Here is an 18,749-nt window from a genome sequence, read left to right as displayed (position 1 = left end):
TTCTTTCCCCCCTTGGCTGAATACACACCTCCCCTCTATCTCCTCCATTTTCTTTTTCTTCTACTATTTTCCTTCTTCTTTTGCTCGAGGACGAGCAAATATTTTAAGTTTAGTGTGGTAAAAGTGTTGCTTTTTGTTTTCCATAACCATTAATGGCACCTAAGGCCAGAGAAACCTCAAGAAAGAGGAAAGGGAAGGCAATTGCTTCCACCTCTGAGTCATGAGAGATGGAGAGATTCATCTCAAAGGTCTATCAAGACCACTTCTATGAAATTGTGGCCAAGAAAAAGATAATCCCTGAGGTCCTTTTCAAGCTCAAAAGGAGTGAGTATCTGGAGATCCGACAAGAGATTAGAAGAAGAGGATGGGAAGTTCTCTCCAATCCTATTCAACAAGTCAGAATCTTAATGGTTCAAGAGTTCTATGCAAATGCATGGATCACTAAGAACCATGATCAAAGTATGAACCCGAACCCAAAGAATTGGCTTACAATGGTTCGGGGGAAATACTTAGATTTCAGTCCAAAAAATGTAAGGTTGGCGTTCAACTTGCCAATGATGCAAGAAAATGCATGCCCCTACACTAGAAGGGTCAACTTTGATCAAAAGTTGGACCAAGTCCTCATAGACATATGTGAGGAAGGAGCTCAATGGAAAATTGACTCAAGAGGCAAGCCGGTTCAACTAAGAAGGCATGACCTCAAGCTAGTGGCTAGAGGATGGTTGGAGTTCATCCAACGCTCTATCATTCCCACTAGCAACCAGTCTGAAGTTACTGTAGACCGGGCCATCATGATCCATAGTATCATGATTGGGGAGGAAGTGGAAGTTCATGAGATTATACCTCAAGAACTCTACAAGGTGGCTGACAAGTCCTCCACTTTGGCAAGGTTAGCCTTTCCTCACCTCATTTGTCACCTCTGTAATTCGGCTGGGATTGACATTGAGGGAGACATCCTTATTGATGAGGACAAGCCCATAACTAAGAAAAGGATGGAGCAAACAAGAGATCATGGACCTCAACAAGATCATGAGGAAATTCCTCATCATGAAATCCCTGAGATGCCTCAAGGGATGCACTTTCATCCACAAAACTATTGGGAGTAAATCAACACCTCCCTAGGAGAATTAAGTTCCAACATGGGACAACTAAGGGTGGAGCACCAAGAGCATTCTATCCTCCTCCATGAAATTAGAGAAGATCAAAGAGCTATGAGGGAGGAGCAACAAAAGCAAGGAAGAGACATTGAGGAGCTAAAGCACTCCATAAGATCTTCAAGAGGAAGAACTAGCCGCCATCACTAAGGTGGACCCGTTCTTTAATCTCCTTGTTCTTTATTTTTCTGTTTTTTCGTTTACCATGCTTTATGTTTATCTATGTTTTATGTTTTTACTACATGATCATTAGTGTCAAGTGTCTATGTCTTAAAGCTATGAATGTCCTATGAATCCATCACCTCTCTTAAATGAAAAATGTTTTAATTACAAAAGAACAAGAAGTACATGGATTTCAAATTCATCCTTGAGATTAGTTTAATTATTTTGATGTGGTGACAATACTTTTTGTTTTCTGAATGAATGATTAAACAGTGCATATGTCTTTTGAATTTGTTGTTTATGAATGTTAAAATTGTTGGCTCTTGAAAGAATAAAGAAAAAGGAGAAATGTTATTGATGATCTGAAAAATCATAAAATTGATTCTTGAAGCAAGAAAAAGCAGTGAATAACAAGGCTTGCGAAAAAAAAATGAAATGGCAAAAATAAAAGAAAAAGAAAGAAAAAGAAAAAGCAAGCGAAAAAAGCCAATAGCTCTTTAAACCAAAAGGCAAGAGCAAAAAGCCAGTAACCCTTTAAACCAAAAGACAAGGGTAAAAAGGATCCAAGGCTTTGAGCATCAGTGGATAGGAGGTCCCAAAGGAATAAAATCCTGGCCTAAGCGGCTAAACCAAGCTGTCCCTAACCATGTGCTTGTGGCGTGAAGGTGTCAAGTGAAAAGCTTGAGACTGAGCGGTTAAAGTTGAGGTCCAAAGCAAGAAAAAAAGAGTGTGCTTAAGAACCTTGGACACCTCTAATTGGGGACTTTAGCAAAGCTGAGTCACAATCTGAAAAGGTTCACCCAGTTATGTGTATGTGGCATTTATGTATCCGGTGGTAATACTGGAAAATAAAGTGCTTAGGGCCACGGCCAAGACTCATAAAGTAGCTGTGTTCAAGAATCAACATACTGAAATAAGAGAATCAATAACACTATCTAAATTCTGAGTTCCTATAGATGACAATCATTCTGAGCTTCAAAGGATAAAGTGAGATGCCAAAACTGTTCAGAGGTAAAAAGCTACTAGTCCCGCTCATCTAATTGGAGCTAAGTTTCATTTATAGTTGGGATTTATTGTATATTCTCTTCTTTTTATCCTATTTGATTTTCAGTTGCTTGGGGACAAGCAACAATTTAAGTTTGGTGTTGTGATGAGCGGATAATTTATACGCTTTTTGGCATTGTTTTTAAGTAGTTTTTAGTATAATTTAGTTACTTTTTACTATATTTTTATTAGTTTTTAAATAAATCACATTTCTAGACTTTACTATGAGTTTGTGTGTTTTTCTGTGATTTCAGGTATTTTCTGGCTGAAATTGAGGGACTTGAGCAAAAATCTGATTCAGAGGCTGAAGAAGGACTGCAAATGCTGTTGGATTCTGACCTCCTTGCACTCGAAATGGATTTTCTGGAGCTACAGAAACCCAATTGGTGCGATCTCAATTGCATTGGAAATTAGACATCCAGGGCTTTCCAGAAATATATAATAGTCCATACTTTGCCCGAGTTTTGATGACGCAAACTGGCGTTCAAACGCCAACTTCCTACCCTATTCTGGAGTTAAATGCCAGAAACAGGTTGCAAATCAGAGTTAAATGCCAGAAACAGGCTACAACCTGGCGTTTAACTCCAAAAAGAGTCTCTACACATGAAAGCTCAATGCTTTGCCCAAGCACACACCAAGTGGGCCCGGAAGTGGATTTCTATATCATTTACTTATCTTATGCAACCCTAGCCACTAGTTTAGTATAAAAACTACTTTTAGTGATTTATTTTACATCTCTGGTTAATCTTTTGGATAATTTTATGTTCAGAGATCATGTTTAGGGGGCTGGCCATTCGGCCAAGCCTGGACCTTCATCACTTATGTATTTTCAACGGTAGAGTTTCTACACCCCATAGATTAAGGTGTGGAGCTCTGCTGTTCCTCATGAATTAATGCAAAGTACTATTGTTTTCTTATTCAATTCAAGCTTATTCCTATTCTAAGATATTCGCTTGCACTTCACCATGATGAATATGATGATCCGTGACACTCATCACTATTCTCAACCTATGAACGCGTGCCTGACAACCACTTCCGTTCTACCTTGGATTGAGCGTTTATCTCTTAGCCTCCATTCCAAAAGATCGGAGTCTTCGTGGTATAGGCTAGAATTATTGGTGGCCATTCTTGAGATCCGAAAAGTATAAACCTTGTCTATGGTATTCTGAGTAGGATTTGGGATGGGATGACTGTGACGAGCTTCAAACTCGCGAGTGTTGGGCATAGTGACAGATGCAAAAGGATCAATGGATCCTATTCCAACATGATCGAGAACCGACAGATGATTAGCCGTGCGGTGACAGCGCATTTGGACCATTTTCACTGAGAGGACGGGAAGTAGCCATTGACAACGGTGATGCCCAACATACAGCTTGCCATAGAAAGGAGTATGAATGATTGAATGGAAGCAGTAGGAAAGCAGAGATTCAGAAGGAGCAAAGCATCTCCATACGCTTATCTGAAATTCTCACCAATGAATTACATAAGTATTTCTATCTTTACTTTATATTTTATTTATATCTTAATTATCAAATCTCCATAACCATTTGAATCTGCCTGACTGAGATTTACAAGATGACCATAGCTTGCTTCAAGCCAACAATCTCCGTGGGATCGACCCTTACTCATGTAAGGTTTATTACTTGGACGACCCAGTGCACTTGCTGGTTAGTTGTATCGGAATTGTGAAAAAGAATTTGAGATTATGAACGTGCGTACTGAGTTTTTGGCGCTGTTGCTGGGAATGAACAATCACGATTTCATGCACCACCATTCTAAAAGAATATGGAGTACCAAAACAGCAAAAGTATAAAACAATAGCAATCCTAAATTCCCTAATTCCTATTCCCTATTCAGCAAGACAGCAACCTTAAAGGCTTAAATAGTTAAATTCACAGCAATCTTAAATAGTTACATTATTCACAGCAATCTTAAATATTCACAGCACAAGCATATTCATAACAGAACAACATTAGATTAACATTATTCATATTCAACAAGCATATTCAACACCTCGGTTTCAAGAATTAGTCAACAAGCATATTCATCCCAGAACAAATCAACAAAACAACAAATTTTCACGTTTTCAATAAGCATATTCAACATAGAACAAATCAACAAAACAACATAATTCATATTTCATAGATTCAAGCTTTCAACAAGCATATTCATCCCAGAAATTTTAAGTTTTCAACACAGAATAGAATAACATAGGAGATTGCAGTTTAAGGTTACTAGAGAACAGAGGGGAAGTGCAGAACAACATTATTCATAAGTCATAACACTGTAACAGCAAGAAATGCAGAATAGACTACAGAGGAGAACTGGAGCTAACCTGTTTGACACAGCAGAAGAGCGAGGCAACGGCGAGGTCAACGATGCAGCAACGGCGATAACGACGGCGCGGCAACGGCGACGGCGATGAGAGACAGACGCGGGTCTGTCCTGTTCCTACTTCCTTAGTTCCTTCAAACTTCGGAGTTCAGACCGGCGGAGAGACGAAGAAGACGACCGCGGGCGGCTGGCGGCTGGCAGCTGGCGGCGGTGGCTGGGTGAGTGACACTGTGACAGAGTGGGGTGAGGTGGTGGCGAAGAGGGTTAGCCGTTAGGGGATTAGGGTTGGGGGGAAAAGTGGAAAGTGGAACCTGGGAGTGGGGTTTGGGGGGTAGTGCGTATACGACGAGACTTTTTTTTTTAACCAAAACGACGTCGTTTTGGAAAATGAATAATAAAAAAAAAAGCGCTTCCGAACCGGTCGGTTAACTAGAAATCGCCGGTTTTCCGATTTTTATCAAAATCGGCCTGTTCAATCCGGTTCTTAACGGTTCTCTTCCTTATCCAATCATATCACTCAACCGGACTGGTTAGGAATCCGGTTCACCGGTTTTTTGGTCGAACCGGCCGGTCCGGTCCGATTTTTATAACTATGTCTGTTATACCTCGGCTCAGAAAAACAGGTCAAGCTTGGGGGCTATGATCCGTTACTCAACCCTGGCCTACAACCGCTATAACCTCGGAACCTGGTATAGCTGGCAGATATACTCTCCCCAACGACCTCCCCACTCAGGCCAGTATCATCCCAACAAATCCAAATGATAACAAACCTCAGACCCCGTCAAACCTGCAACAAAGATATGAATAACTGATCCATATAACAAACCACTCAAACAACTCACTATAAAGACTAATGAACTACTGATCTGAAGGTACGCTATTCACTCTGAATATCATCTCTATTACTCATACTCTTACTTACTTGAGCGTTGGAGTCCCTTTATAGGTATCCAACGCCGCCTCCCCACAAAAAACAATGTTCCACTCCCCTTACTCCAAAAAAAACCAGTTCAAATATCATAAGAACGAGCTATACCTCAAAATCTATTTTCACTCATGAATATATTAAAATATAAAAATATATTAAAAATAAATTAAATAATAAATATAATAAATATATAATAATTAACTTTAATAACTATTTTTGTTTGAGAATTATATGAGATTGTCAATTGTGACGCCTAGGAGATATAAAGGTGAAGCCCTTAAATAATGTCACGTCCACGGTAACGTTTTTAGTTTGTGGGTATTTTTGACATTTTGGATAACCGTCAAGGTAATTAATAACTTAATCATAAATGAGTAAGAAGAGCACCAAGAGGGTGGAAATTGGTAAAGATGGTTAAAGATAGGGAAAGCAAACTCATAAGCGACACGTAAGAAGAAATGGAACGACAGACACGTGGAGGGAGATGATTGGTGTTTGAAAAAATCGGCGGGTGGACGACAAGGTAGTGGATCCATTTCACTTTCCTTTTTTTGTTATATTCAATTATTCATTGCAATTCCTAAGAGTTAGAGAGTCACAAAAGCAACGGAATGTGTCTAAGCTAAGCAAGCCAGTAGTTAAAGTCATCTATCTTTTGATGGCGGTATGTGATCTAGTTGTGAGCAACCTGACGATCATCTATGTAGCAGTGATCGCGTGCGTTAAGGCATACGGGCTTATTGTGTGTGGTCAAAGCTTCGGCGGTGGCTTTGTGGTGATTGTGTCCACCACCGTAGTCGCTTTGATCCTTGTGGCCACACTCACTTGGGACGTGTCGCGTAAAGCCACGTGTCCTTTCAGCCGCCGTCATGCTCAGAGCCTAATTAACCACCATGACCATGAGATGTGCAAGGGAGGCATATGCTGGCACGGCGTCGCGGTTAGATCCCCAGCTTCTCACATCCGTTTCAGACTCCCCCAGCAGATTCCTTACGCCGCTTTCTAATACTTCAGTTTCCAAAATTCATAATACTAGTAAAGGTACAGAGAGAGACCAACATATATAAATGTATATCGTTGCTGTTACTACAAGATTTCCGCTTGGATTTTGTTATTATTATTATTATTATTTTGGGTTAGGTATTATATATATGCGGCAGCTTTACCCAATGTTTGGTGTTTGTTCATATTAATTTAGAGTATATATACTTATATACTAATAGCTTTGTGTAAAATGTTGATCGGAGATAGATAGATGGAATTTCATGTGAATAAATAAGAATTTCCATTTTGTTTGGTACCAATGCACAGTGAATTTCAGTTTTGATCTTCAATTTAAAGTCTCTTGGCATTATTTGCTGCGTGATACAGTGAAGGATGTTATAATTAAGAGTGATATGAATGTGGTGCCTGTTGGATGGAGGAGGAGGGAGCAGAGTGGGTAGAGTCATTGGTTGGCGGAGGTGAAAGGTGTGATCACTTCTTCTTGGTAATATACATGTGGGTTTTTGGTAATTGCTCTTCACTCTATTGGCCGAGTAAACTTTGTTTTCTCACGACGAACATTGTGTACAACTTGATTTTATTTATTTATTAATATTTTCACTACGGACATGTTAATATTATTATTGCTTGTCGGAGTGATGGGAAAATGAAATCTACACCTGGCTGGCTAGAGGAGTGAAGGGGGACCATGCTGGTTGAATATATCTAGCGCTTTTCGTATAATATCTCGTTCCTTAAGTAGCCAGCGAGTACACTATAGTCAGTGTATTATATTAGATATTGTGTATAACATTATAAGTGGGTTATTATGTTGTTTTTTATTTTAGTGATGCATCTTATTTTAACTTATTATTCTATTCTGTTCAATAACTTTTATCCAAAAAAATGAAAAATATTTAACAAGTGATGTACGAATTAATAGTTGCGAACAAGTCAAATAAACAATATTAACAATGCTTTTAAGTTTTAACGCTACTGTGTTGAGAATCAGACTGGCAACTAAACCAAAATGCCATATTGACCCACAAAATGTGAAGACACACGGCAACGATGCGGGAAGTAACAACAAAAAAGGCTCCACATAATTAGATAGATGGGATCATATGTAAGCAAAGAAAATTCCTATCAGGAATTTCGTCGGTGACTTCTTTCTGTTTCTATTTCTTCAATCTAACTATATATAATTACATAGTACCCATGCACCGAAGTACCATTCTGATGGTGAGAAACATGATACTGTGCCAATAATTTTCTGACATATTAATAGTTTTCAATAGTGATAATATCAGAAATCAGAAGCTACTTTCATGGAGGTCAAGAATGCTTTTAGCCAAATGGATGCGAGTTCCAACTAATATTTGTAATTGAAACCATACATTGGGTCAGTATTGCACATGTCTACGAAAACATGAATAGATGTACTCTTTTATACACCTAACGTTCAAGGTTCAATGTTAGACTGTGAGTGCTGAAATGACAATCATAATATTCAAATACCAGGGAAAAACATCAGAACATTCATTTTTTCTTTTCTTTTGTCACTCCATTCTTCTTTTTTTTTTTTTTTTTTTTTTTGACACACACTTTAGTCCCTCTCTCGGGGCAGCTTTTTACAGTATTAGTCAAAGGCTTAATTGTGGGAAAGAGCCCAAAACGCCTATTGTAGAAGCAGGGCACAGATATTTATAACCTTCCCCCAAAAAATACATCCTACCGTTTAATGCGTATTAAAAGTGATGAAGGTTGCAGAATTTAGTTCCTTTAGCTCTTTAGTGGTCACGCTACAGATGAGGGTTGTTTTTAGCTTTAAGCAAGCGCAGAAGAGTGATGCTACCATTTGATATTTTCTGATCAATTGCAGCTAACTTTCTTGTCCCCTGCAAACCATACAAATATCGAACCTTACATATATTTTTAGGGTCATTCCAATATAACTATGATGATGACTACGTTAACTATAGTATTTTAAAAAGTATTGTTAAAATTAAAATAATGCTTTTCTATTGTTAAACAATGCTTTTTAAAAAGTGTTTGCTTAAAAAAAAGTATTACCAAAATGAAAAAAAAAAAATATGACTTTAAGTTAACAACACTTGCATAATTACCATAACCACCATAGCATAGTTATACTAGACTCTCTAGTATTCTTAATACAAACTTATCGTATGAACAGAAGTTCAAAACATTGAAAGAGACAAAAAAAACAAAGAAAACAAAAAGCGAATATATAAGTTGGAATTGCAGAGAACCACAGACTACAAGTCTACATATAATCACCTTAAATTTCTCGCTCTCGTCAATATCAAAGGTAAAGTCCCTTGATAACATGGATGACTTAGGCATAAGTGTTCTGATAAAGAGACATAAAATAATAAGATATAATCCGTTAAAATGAAATCCGCAAGCGTGGAACAAAAACAAAACATGGCATGGTTAAACATTGACTCATTAATACAAAAACAAAATTACCTTTTCGGTCTCAGAGGTTTGCAGGAGTTATTGATTCCTATCTCACCACGTGGATCTCCCACAAGGTCACGTGTACTAGATGAAATACCTTCGGGAGAAGATGAATCCAAAACCACGTCTTTGATTAACGATGAAGATGCCAACGATCCCTGAAAATGGATTAAAAGAGGGATGGTTAGTTCATATAACAGCTACTATTCAAAACATACAAGCTTGATTTCCTTTTCCTACATACTAAAGGTTAAGTACATATCATACTAAACTATATGCTTAAACTTCTAATATAGGCGATTTTGAACTTAGATGACCAAGTATAGCAAGCAAGAATTGGATTTGACGGCTCTATTTAGCTAAAATGGAATTGAATTATAGTCTCCTAAAGACAAAATAAGTTTGGCCTCTTTTTCATGCATAAGTTTGACCTTAAGTTTGCATACAGTTGACTTAAATACATAAGTAGAATATAATGACAATGCTTAGTTATTGTCGTTGTCGGTTATTTTACTAACGTAATCATCATCATTAGATTTTCAATTACCACAAATAAACTTGAGGAAATCAATAAATAGAGCACAAATAGTACTCACACATGATTTCTTGATTGCGTCCTCCACCTCCAAACCAATATGATGCCCGGGTTTTGACGAGGAGGCCTGGACTTCCCTATAGAATTAGACAGGAATAAGGAACAAGCGTATTACTTCAAACACAAGAAAGGAAAGCTGGTACCACTAAGGAAGATCATTAGTCACAAGACTAACCGATCTGATTTCTCAGAATCTGCTTGTATACAAGGAGCGCCAGACATAGGCTTTCCATCTGACTCCTCAATTTTATCTGATTTTTCTGAATTTGATTGTGTACATGAAGCACCATGCGTAGACTTTCCATCTGATTCGTCAGAATCTGGTAGTGTACAAGAAGAACCATGCATAGACTTTGCATCTGAATCATTAGTTTTATCTGATTTTTCAGAATCTGATTGTGCACATGAAGCACCATGCGTAGACTTTCCATCTGATTTGTCAGAATCTGGTAGTGTACAAGAAGCACCATGCGTAGATTTTCCATCTGATTTGTCAGAATCTGGTAGTGTACAAGAAGCACCATGCATAGACTTTGCATCTGAATCATTAGTTTTATCTGATTTTTCAGAATCTGATTGTGCACATGAAGCACCATGCGTAGACTTTCCATCTGATTTGTCAGAATCTGGTAGTGTACAAGAAGCACCATGCGTAGATTTTCCATCTGATTTGTCAGAATCTGGTAGTGTACAAGAAGCACCATGCATAGACTTTGCATCTGAATCATTAGTTTTATCTGATTTTTCAGAATCTGATTGTGTACATGAAGCACCATGCGTAGACTTTCCATCTGATTTGTCAGAATCTGGTAGTGGACAAGAAGCACCATGCGTAGATTTTCCATATGATTCATCAGAATCTGGTAGTGTACAAGAAGCACGATGCATAGACTTTACATCTGAATCATTAGTTTTATCTGATTTTTCAGAATCTGACTGTGTGCATGAAGCACCATCCATAGACTTTCTATCGAACTCTTCAGAGTCTGGTTGTGCCCAAGAAAAACCATGTACAGGCTTTCCATCTATTTCATCACTAGTGTTTGATTTTTTAGAATCTGACCGTGTACAAGCACCAAGCATAGGCTTCCCATTTGACTCAACAATTTTAAGCTCAGATGATTCCTGAGGAACGGACGCCAAATGGTGAAACATAAAGATAAAAAAAAATAAGGTAAATATGGCATGCACATATTAACAAATGGAAAACAACTCACATTCAATATCTTGCTCGCAGCCTCGTCAACTGTCACAGCATCATAGCAGCACAGTTCTGAGTTCTCAGAATCTGAATGTGTAAAGGATGTACTAAGCTCGGGGACATCTCCTTGATCAACTCTAGACACATTTGATGGTGGTGCACAAGATGTATCCTGAAAAGATGAGCAGAAAACATATATGATGCAATCTGAAGCTTGCCTATATTTAAAATCTACACACAGAACCAGTATCTCGGTTCACCCATTAGATGAGTTAACTCTTAATGTAGCCTATATTTGCCAGTTAATACTACAGCCAGTTTTTTGGTCATTGAAAATTCACAGTGCATTATCTTCTAAATATAAATGAGTTCAAATCACTATGTAAAAATCAATTAACAATAAGTAACAAATAGCACGTGCACATTAACAAGGAGACTCAACTCACACTTGATATATTGTCCACAGCCTCCATCTCAAATGAATTCTGGTTCTTTGACAAGGAGTTCAAAACTTCCCTAAATTATTATTCCAAACAGGAATTATAGAACAAGCATATCAGTTTAAAGCCAAGAAAAATATGCAGAAGATCATTCATTATTCACATGACTAACCGGTTTGATTTTTCAAAATCCAACTGGGAACAAGTAGGTGTAGGTTCTTCATCTGATTCTACAAGTTTAGGCTTCGGTGATTCCTGTATAGTTAATAAAATACTTAATAACATTGCAATTTGAAGCTCACATCCTATGTTTGGTTGGCGTAAATTTAACCCAAATGAATTGTGCAAATTTACACTTGAAATACATAGCACACAGCTATTACAAAACACATTATGATGGATGCCTCTGGTAGTATACCTGGTCAACTTAATCTATTGGAGTTTCAATTCACCAGCGAAAAGATTTTTAAATATATTAAAGCCTAAATATACCAACTAGTAAAGTCAACATGGCCTTTAATTTTAAATGACCACAAACCAATATCACAAAATTCAACCAAGAGAAATAATAAATAGCAAGGAGATCCAAACCTCCCTACATATTACAAAGTATACAAATTTGGATCAAGCACATAAGTTCAAAGCAAAGAAGGAAGAAAAAGGACGAGCTGGAACCACAAGCCAAAGATCATTAGACATGGACATTAGTCACAACTAACCGATCTGAGTTTACAGGAAATATCAACAATAACCTCTTCATCTGACCAGTCAAAACTATCCTGAGATGATTCCTATTCATAACGATGTTTATTGGAAACTAAAAAGGCAACATAAAATTCAATGTTTTATCAGTTGAGACATTCAATAGTATGCATCTAGCAGGTGTTACTGTTTATATTGAAGCCTAAAATTAATTGCTGGTGTAATGAATCCTAATATACCAAATACATCCAACTTCACTTGAAAAATTCAATATCACTTTTTACCTTCCCTTTTCTGCAACAAGTGCAGTGAGCCTTAAACTCGTTAAATTCTGTTTCCAGCACTAAAAGTTTTTCCTTCTCATATCCAATGCATTCTTTAAGACTTTGTATTTCCTTCTCTGCAACCTGATTATAAAAATGTAATTTAGAACGGAATATCTATAGACATTAATGTCAAGGCACCCTTAAATTTTCTTCTCCCTATTACCTTCAATTTAGAATTATATTCTTTCAGCACACTCCATAAAACTTTAGCAAAATTCCTCATTATAATATGGCTTCTTTCCCTCTGGGACTGGCTATCACACTTTAAGTCGAAAGAAACAGGATGGCTTGCATCTAATTTGCACAATGTTGAACTGTCTGCTACAAATTCAATACTTTAGAATTCAGATCCAATGTAAAAAGAATGGATTGATGGATCCCTATGTGTAGTATCAAGCAGGACAGGAAGAGGAAGTAAAAAAAAGAAACAAACAGAGAAGAAAAATCAAGTATAATGTCTACCTTTTTTAGAAGTGTTTGATTCATCAATGGTTGTTCCATCATTCTGAAAATAACAAAAAGAAATATTATAATGGATCATTCACTCATTTAGTATGCTGCATGAAAATAGCTTTATTCAGTTCCTTGAATCCAATCCATAATTAAGTGGCTTATGTAAATTGCACAGGGAAAAAAATCATTTCATAGAAATAGGTATGAAGAGGACACACATTAGACTGACACAAATATAAAAAACATAAGGTTACAACCATAGAACATCAACAGTCCTGAACATCACAAGTCGCAAACATGACATTGTGGTAGTTTGTAAATTATCTAGATTCGTCATTGTCATAATAATGACTCCATTCTAAAATCCAATCCCAATTTTTCATCTTCTGGTTTTCAAATTCCACTTTCCGAATTCCAAATGAAAACTTCCTTAATATTTTATATGCAGCTCTTTGCCATTGGATACTGTGATAATGTAAGTAAAAAATATTTATCTAAAACTGCAAGTTTAGAAAGCCTCAGCTGTCCAAAATAGCAAATAGCTCATGTGAAGAGAATTCAAAATCCATGACGTAAGAATGTGAACAAAAGATTTAGCTGTAATTATAAGCTAATAAAAAACAATCTCTAATTATTTTAAGAAACCTATATTAGAACTTGGACGTAAAGGAGAACCTGTACAGCATCTTCACTAGTGTCAAGTTTCATTTTTTTTCGGTGTTCTACTCTTATTATCGGTGATGGTTTTGCCCAATCCATAGTAGATGATGCTTGGTGATGCCTCTTTTTGGGAGCCATATTTGGTTGTTCAGCTTCATTGTACCTTAAAACATTGAAAGATAGCCTTAGAAGCCAATATTCGGTGCTGAAAGTGAAATTAGACAAAATACAGGATGACAATGAATTTACTTGATTTGCATATATGGAGAAGCTTGTCTCAACAGGTGCGAAGTATCCAGATAATCTTCAACTCCTGACTTTGCTGTTAAAAGCTATTAACACCACATATATAAATTAGACAATTATAAAATTCATCATACATTACAGCAAGTATGTCATAACTCAATGGCTAGTTTTAGAAGATATGCTTACCAAAGTCATCCGCTTCTTCCCAACCAAATAATCTCGCATGTACCTAGTCAACTGTAGTAGTATTAAAAAAAAAGTCAGTTTTGTAACCTTTTCTTTCCTATTTTCAAAGTTAGTCTAGAAGAGATCTGTAAACTAAGTTAACAAGTGAGCATGGTTGCCCATGCTAGTTAATGACTTGAGCCTTAAAAAATGGTAAAATGAGGAAAATATAATCCATCAAAAACCAATAAAAATCATAACAAAACATTACCATTGAATTCTGGAAGTGCTTTTGCAATGGCTTCTTGGGATTTTTTTGGTGCTCCAACAAAGACTGAAAGGATAGATAATCAACAAAATATACACAGAACAAATAGAGAAGTAGAGTGGAAGAGGTGAAGAGGTTCAACATTTGCCAAATGAGGATAGTAGTGTACAAAAAGCACGTAAGTCCTGTCTGCTTAAAGTGCAACAACCAACAGCGTCAATTTATAATTAGAAGTATAGGCTACGTACTCTCAAGCATAAGCCAAACACCATTAGCGTGTTGTTGATGAAATTGCTTTCAAGCAACCTTGTCCCCTACAATATCACAAAAACATAACTCGGCATAAAGACAAAAGCAAAATTTCTACAATAGGCACTCCCTATCAGACTAATATGTTATGCTACTGTCTAAAACTACAAGGCTTATTAATCAACACCAACTCCAAATTAACCCTCTTTGCCTACAATAGTTTGGTAAAAAGGAATGAACCTGATTCCCAGTTCTCTTTTCTCTTTCTGCTCCAGCAAGGTCAATGATAGACAAAACAACACTATCTGACTTGGGATTCAACACTCCCTCACACATTACGGGAACATCACGAATGTTAATGATGCATTGTGACCGGCTGTAAGAACCCAAAATTCAAACGAAATTAATAATCAACATGGTTGGTTCGCTAATAAGCTACTATTTTCCCCTTTTCTAGGGTAAGGAAAAAACATTCCCAAATTCTTCGTTTTTATTTTACCTTGACTGACTGTTTGTTTTTGTCATTGCAGTTGCACGTTTTGCAACTGCTTGTGCTATTAAAGATTCTGCCTGTTCAGTATTGGAGATGAGAACCTGCTAGGACAAACACAAGAATATGAAAAATGATGAATTCCATATTATACACATGAAGAAACAAAATAATGTAAAATTAACAAATATGTAGAAATTAACCTCTTGCAGTCCTTTTATGGCCGACTGTCGCATGCTCAGTTCACCACCATCTGGTAATAAATCATAAAGCTTCTCTGATTTGCCGCGTTCCGTACATATCTCAAATATTGAGATATAAAAGGATCTGCCAGTTGAACAATATAAATGTTAAAAAACAGTTCTAGCCGCATTTCACAGCCTATGACTGTTCCAACATGTTTGTGTTACAAGAATAACTGAAATTTGAACAAACACTGAAATCAATTTAGTCTTAAAGTTATATGTTCTCTGTTTGGTAATCTGGAAGTGCCATCTATGGTGGGACATCGGCATATTTTGCTCATTCAAACAAACACTTTCCAACTGAACAAATTAAGTTTGGCTATGATAACATAATCAATTTCACAGTACCACCGAAAAAATGGAAACGTGTGTAGCTAATTTGTGCAACTACAATTCATACAAATGATATGAAATGCAGTAAAACATTATACCTAGGTGAGTTTTTGGCCTCTGACAGAGTCTCCTTGAAAATATGGCGGAGGACCAGGGGCACCATTCCAGGATCCCTTGGGCTCCCAAACACAGTGTGTGTCTTGCCGGATCCACTAGGCCCCAGCGCAGCCACCATTCCACTTTCACCCTCAAGAAACGCATCCACCATAGGTTTCACCATTCTCTCATACACTTCAAACTGAAATTAAAATTCCAAGTAATTAAAAAAAAAAAAAAAAAGCACATAACTCTACAAGCTTAAGAGAACAAAACAAAGAGAATGAGTACGGTTCCTTACCTGAGAAGAATCAGAAGAGAAAACATGAGAGAAACCTCTGTACGTCTCCGATTTGATTCGCTTCGAATCCTGCAAATCCAAAGGGGGAGATAACGTCACTGACTGTGAATCGTTCACCAATATGCACGAAGTATCGGAGCTCTTCTTCTTCTTCGAGGTTTTGGATGCTGCTGCTGCAGCGGCGCTGCTCTTCTTCATTGGATTCTGAGGCCACACGCTCTTTCCTCTCTCGTGCGGAGCTCGACTTGGAGACTCTGTAGGGAGGGGTCGGATTCTGAGGAAAACTCTGAGGTTATCGTTTTCTTGCTTGTTTTCTATGGATGCCGCCGAGGGAACCTCCGGCATGTTCTGCGCAGCGAACAAAACGTCGTCGTTGGGAAATGGTGGAATTTCGCACAAGTTGAAGTTCTGTGGAGCGTATTTCGGTGTGTCGCGAGCTTTCCGATGGGGGTTCCGGCGAATCGTCACGGTGTAAGGGCACGGCGTTGAACTGTTCAAGTCCTCCATCGTCAATACTGAATAGCCGTTTTTTTCAAAATGAAAAGTTAAAATGAGGGAAGATTTAAATACTTACAAATTAATAAACTTTTCATTTTGAAGAAAACGGCTCGGCGTATATACCATAGTTGTTAAAATTGAATTGGTGATCGAACCGATTAAGTTATTGGTTTATTGATTTATTAGTTTAACCGATAAATTATGGGTTGAATCGATAAAATTGGTCTCACGTAAATATAAAATATAAAATAGTTAAAAACTTAAAATTAAAATTTGAAATATATATATCTTCACTAACATTTTATGAAGAATCAAGTCTCAACTTCTAAAAATAACTAATATAAAAAAATCATAAAATTTATTAGTAATACTACAATAGTATCTTAATTTGACATAATAAAAAAATAATTAATTCACAAAATCTATAATCTAACTATAATATTAGTAGATTTTAACACTAATATCAAAACAAATAACCTTAATCACAATACTAGCATTGAAATAGATCTAAGTAAATTAATAATTTTTTAGTAAAATTTATATTTATATTAATAATAGTATATAATTAATTTGAAAAATAGAAAAAACAAAAATTAAATTAAATTAGATATTTATGTTACTATATAATTAATATTTGTCACAAATAGTAATAAAAAGAGCAATGGCCGAGTGGCAAGTGGAAGCTGCTTTTGCTCAGAGGTTCTTGGTGGAGACATTTTAAAAAAATTTTCAAGCAGACCGGTTTGCACTGGTTCTCGTTGATTTTGACCGGTTTGATCCGGTTCTTACTGGTTCACACTGGTTTTCTTCTTTAAACGGTCAAAGGAGTAAATCGAATCGGATTAGGATTTGGTTCATCAGTTTTTCGGTCGAACCAGCCGGTCTGGTTCTGTTTTTATAAGTATGGTATATACGCTTAAGTTGAGCTATAGCTTTGGGCGCTAATCTATTTAATATATAAGGTAGCGTTTAGAAGAGAGACAGACACTGAGAGACTGAAATTGAAAGATAAAAACTGAGACTAAAATAAGTTTTAGTATTGCATTTAGTATAAAGTGGGAGACAGACACTAAAATAAGAATGAAGTTCTAATTTAATTTGTACAAAGGGTAAAGTTGGAATTAATTAATTGAAATGATGATATTTTAGGTATAAAATATTATTAAAGTTTCAATCTTTGTTCTCAAAACTTCCAGTCTCCTGTGTTCCCACTTTTTTGAAAGTATTGAAATACTGAAGTTTTAGTACTAGTCTTTGAGCCAACAAAAAAAATATTGAGTCCCAGTTTCACAGTTTCCATCTCACTACCTCAAAACAAACGCTAACTAAAAGAAGGCAAAACAATTACTCCCGTTCTGAAACCCCAACACATGTCTTTGATTCTGCCTCCATAAGCTCGACACGTGGAAACAAAGTTATTTCAATTTTGTGTTTTGCTCCTCAGCAAAAACTTCTTACCTGGTGGAATCTACGGGCGAGACGTTTGTCTAGTGGATTGAAGGGAGTGAATCTCGAAGCAATTCCAAAACCACCATCTAGCGAAAGAAAAGGAAAATGCTAGTTTTGGATTGGATGATTAGGATAAACAATGGATTGAGAAATCATTGTGTCTGATGGAGAAGAAGAAAAGAAACAGCAATCTTTTTCCTAAATTCTAAGGTAGCCTTTTATCCATTGTGTTTAGTGCATGTTAGAACATCATCAATCCCAAACGATGGGATCAACGACTGATACTTTGCTCTGATTGGTTGAGTGGACTTAATCTCGGATTTCCAACATGTTTTGCTCGATTGAAAAATTTAGTCTGTTGGTTTAAACGATGGCCTAATTTTGGCACGACTTCGTGAAATATAAAATCCGGTGAAGAACTTTTCTTATGACATGGTCTTTATATATTGGAAGCCAGTAGTTTTATTTTACCATAACTATTTTGTCTGTTGAATCTTTCATCCCACTATCCACAGAGCTTTGAATACTTCTTGTCCTCTAGTGTGGAATTTATAACCCACAAACTAACCGACAAGTACACCGGGTCATACCAAGTAGTACCTCAAGTGAATGAGGGTTAATCCTACGAAGATTGATGGACTAAGCAACAATGATTGAGTGATTTACTTAGTTAGACAAGCAGAAAAGAGTGTTTGGGTTTCGATTACATTAAACAGTAAATTCAGAAAATTAATAAAGCAAGCAGTAAATTGGTGTGAAGAATATATGAGTAAAACAATTAAAGTTTCAGAGATGTTGATTTTTCAGATTAACTTTTCTTACCAACTACTTTAATCATGCAAGATTCAATTTATGGCAAACTATATGTGACTAAACCTTAATTCCTTAGACCTTTTTAGTCTCCTCTAACCTTCATCAACTGCCAATTCCTTGGTCACTTGATTC

The 18,749-nt window shown here is 36.6% G+C and overlaps 2 protein-coding genes across 3 annotated transcripts; one reads left to right on the top strand and one right to left on the bottom strand.

Moving 5' to 3' along the window:
* Positions 1-6,161: 6,161 nt before the first annotated feature.
* Positions 6,162-6,926, top strand: LOC112764742 (uncharacterized). The gene has a single exon (XM_025810504.3). It carries the CDS (start codon positions 6,281-6,283, stop codon positions 6,626-6,628), a length of 348 nt encoding a protein of 115 aa, XP_025666289.1. The 5' UTR covers positions 6,162-6,280; the 3' UTR covers positions 6,629-6,926.
* A 1,025-nt stretch (positions 6,927-7,951) lies between these two features.
* LOC112764740 (uncharacterized) lies at positions 7,952-16,403 on the bottom strand. Of its 2 annotated transcripts, none has more exons than XM_025810502.3 (21): positions 15,858-16,403; positions 15,559-15,758; positions 15,086-15,209; positions 14,892-14,986; positions 14,633-14,768; positions 14,392-14,457; positions 14,147-14,209; positions 13,897-13,947; positions 13,714-13,796; positions 13,480-13,627; positions 12,814-12,856; positions 12,515-12,672; positions 12,310-12,432; positions 11,496-11,578; positions 11,330-11,399; positions 10,900-11,055; positions 9,858-10,807; positions 9,684-9,759; positions 9,097-9,245; positions 8,905-8,977; positions 7,952-8,504 (listed from the first exon to the last, which is right to left on the bottom strand). In XM_025810502.3, the coding sequence occupies exons 1-21, from the start codon at positions 16,362-16,364 to the stop codon at positions 8,409-8,411; spliced, it is 3,450 nt and encodes a 1,149-aa protein (XP_025666287.1). In that variant the 5' UTR covers positions 16,365-16,403; the 3' UTR covers positions 7,952-8,408. The 2 variants fall into 2 exon arrangements, with proteins under 2 accessions (XP_025666287.1, XP_025666288.1); XM_025810503.3 differs by having other exon boundaries at positions 12,515-12,669; positions 15,858-16,396.
* Positions 16,404-18,749: the final 2,346 nt, after the last annotated feature.

The sequence above is a fragment of the Arachis hypogaea genome, chromosome 17, assembly GCF_003086295.3.
Source record: "Arachis hypogaea cultivar Tifrunner chromosome 17, arahy.Tifrunner.gnm2.J5K5, whole genome shotgun sequence".
NCBI classification, from domain to species: Eukaryota; Viridiplantae; Streptophyta; class Magnoliopsida; order Fabales; family Fabaceae; genus Arachis; species Arachis hypogaea.
Note: the sequence above shows the minus strand (reverse complement) of the source record. Positions and strands in the feature narration are given on the sequence as shown.

What these genes read in the sequence shown, in the direction of transcription:
- LOC112764742 (XM_025810504.3), top strand. Translation starts at nt 6,281, where the DNA reads ATGGCGGTATGTGATCTAGTTGTGAGCAACCTGACGATCATCTATGTA.
- LOC112764740 (XM_025810502.3), bottom strand. Translation starts at nt 16,364, where the DNA reads ATGGAGGACTTGAACAGTTCAACGCCGTGCCCTTACACCGTGACGATT. An exon ending in AGCACTTCCAGAATTCAATG is followed by an intron (nt 13,948 to 14,146) that starts GTAATGTTTTGT and finishes ATACTACTACAG; the next exon opens with TTGACTAGGTACATGCGAGA. An exon ending in AATATAATTCTAAATTGAAG is followed by an intron (nt 12,433 to 12,514) that starts GTAATAGGGAGA and finishes TTTTATAATCAG; the next exon opens with GTTGCAGAGAAGGAAATACA.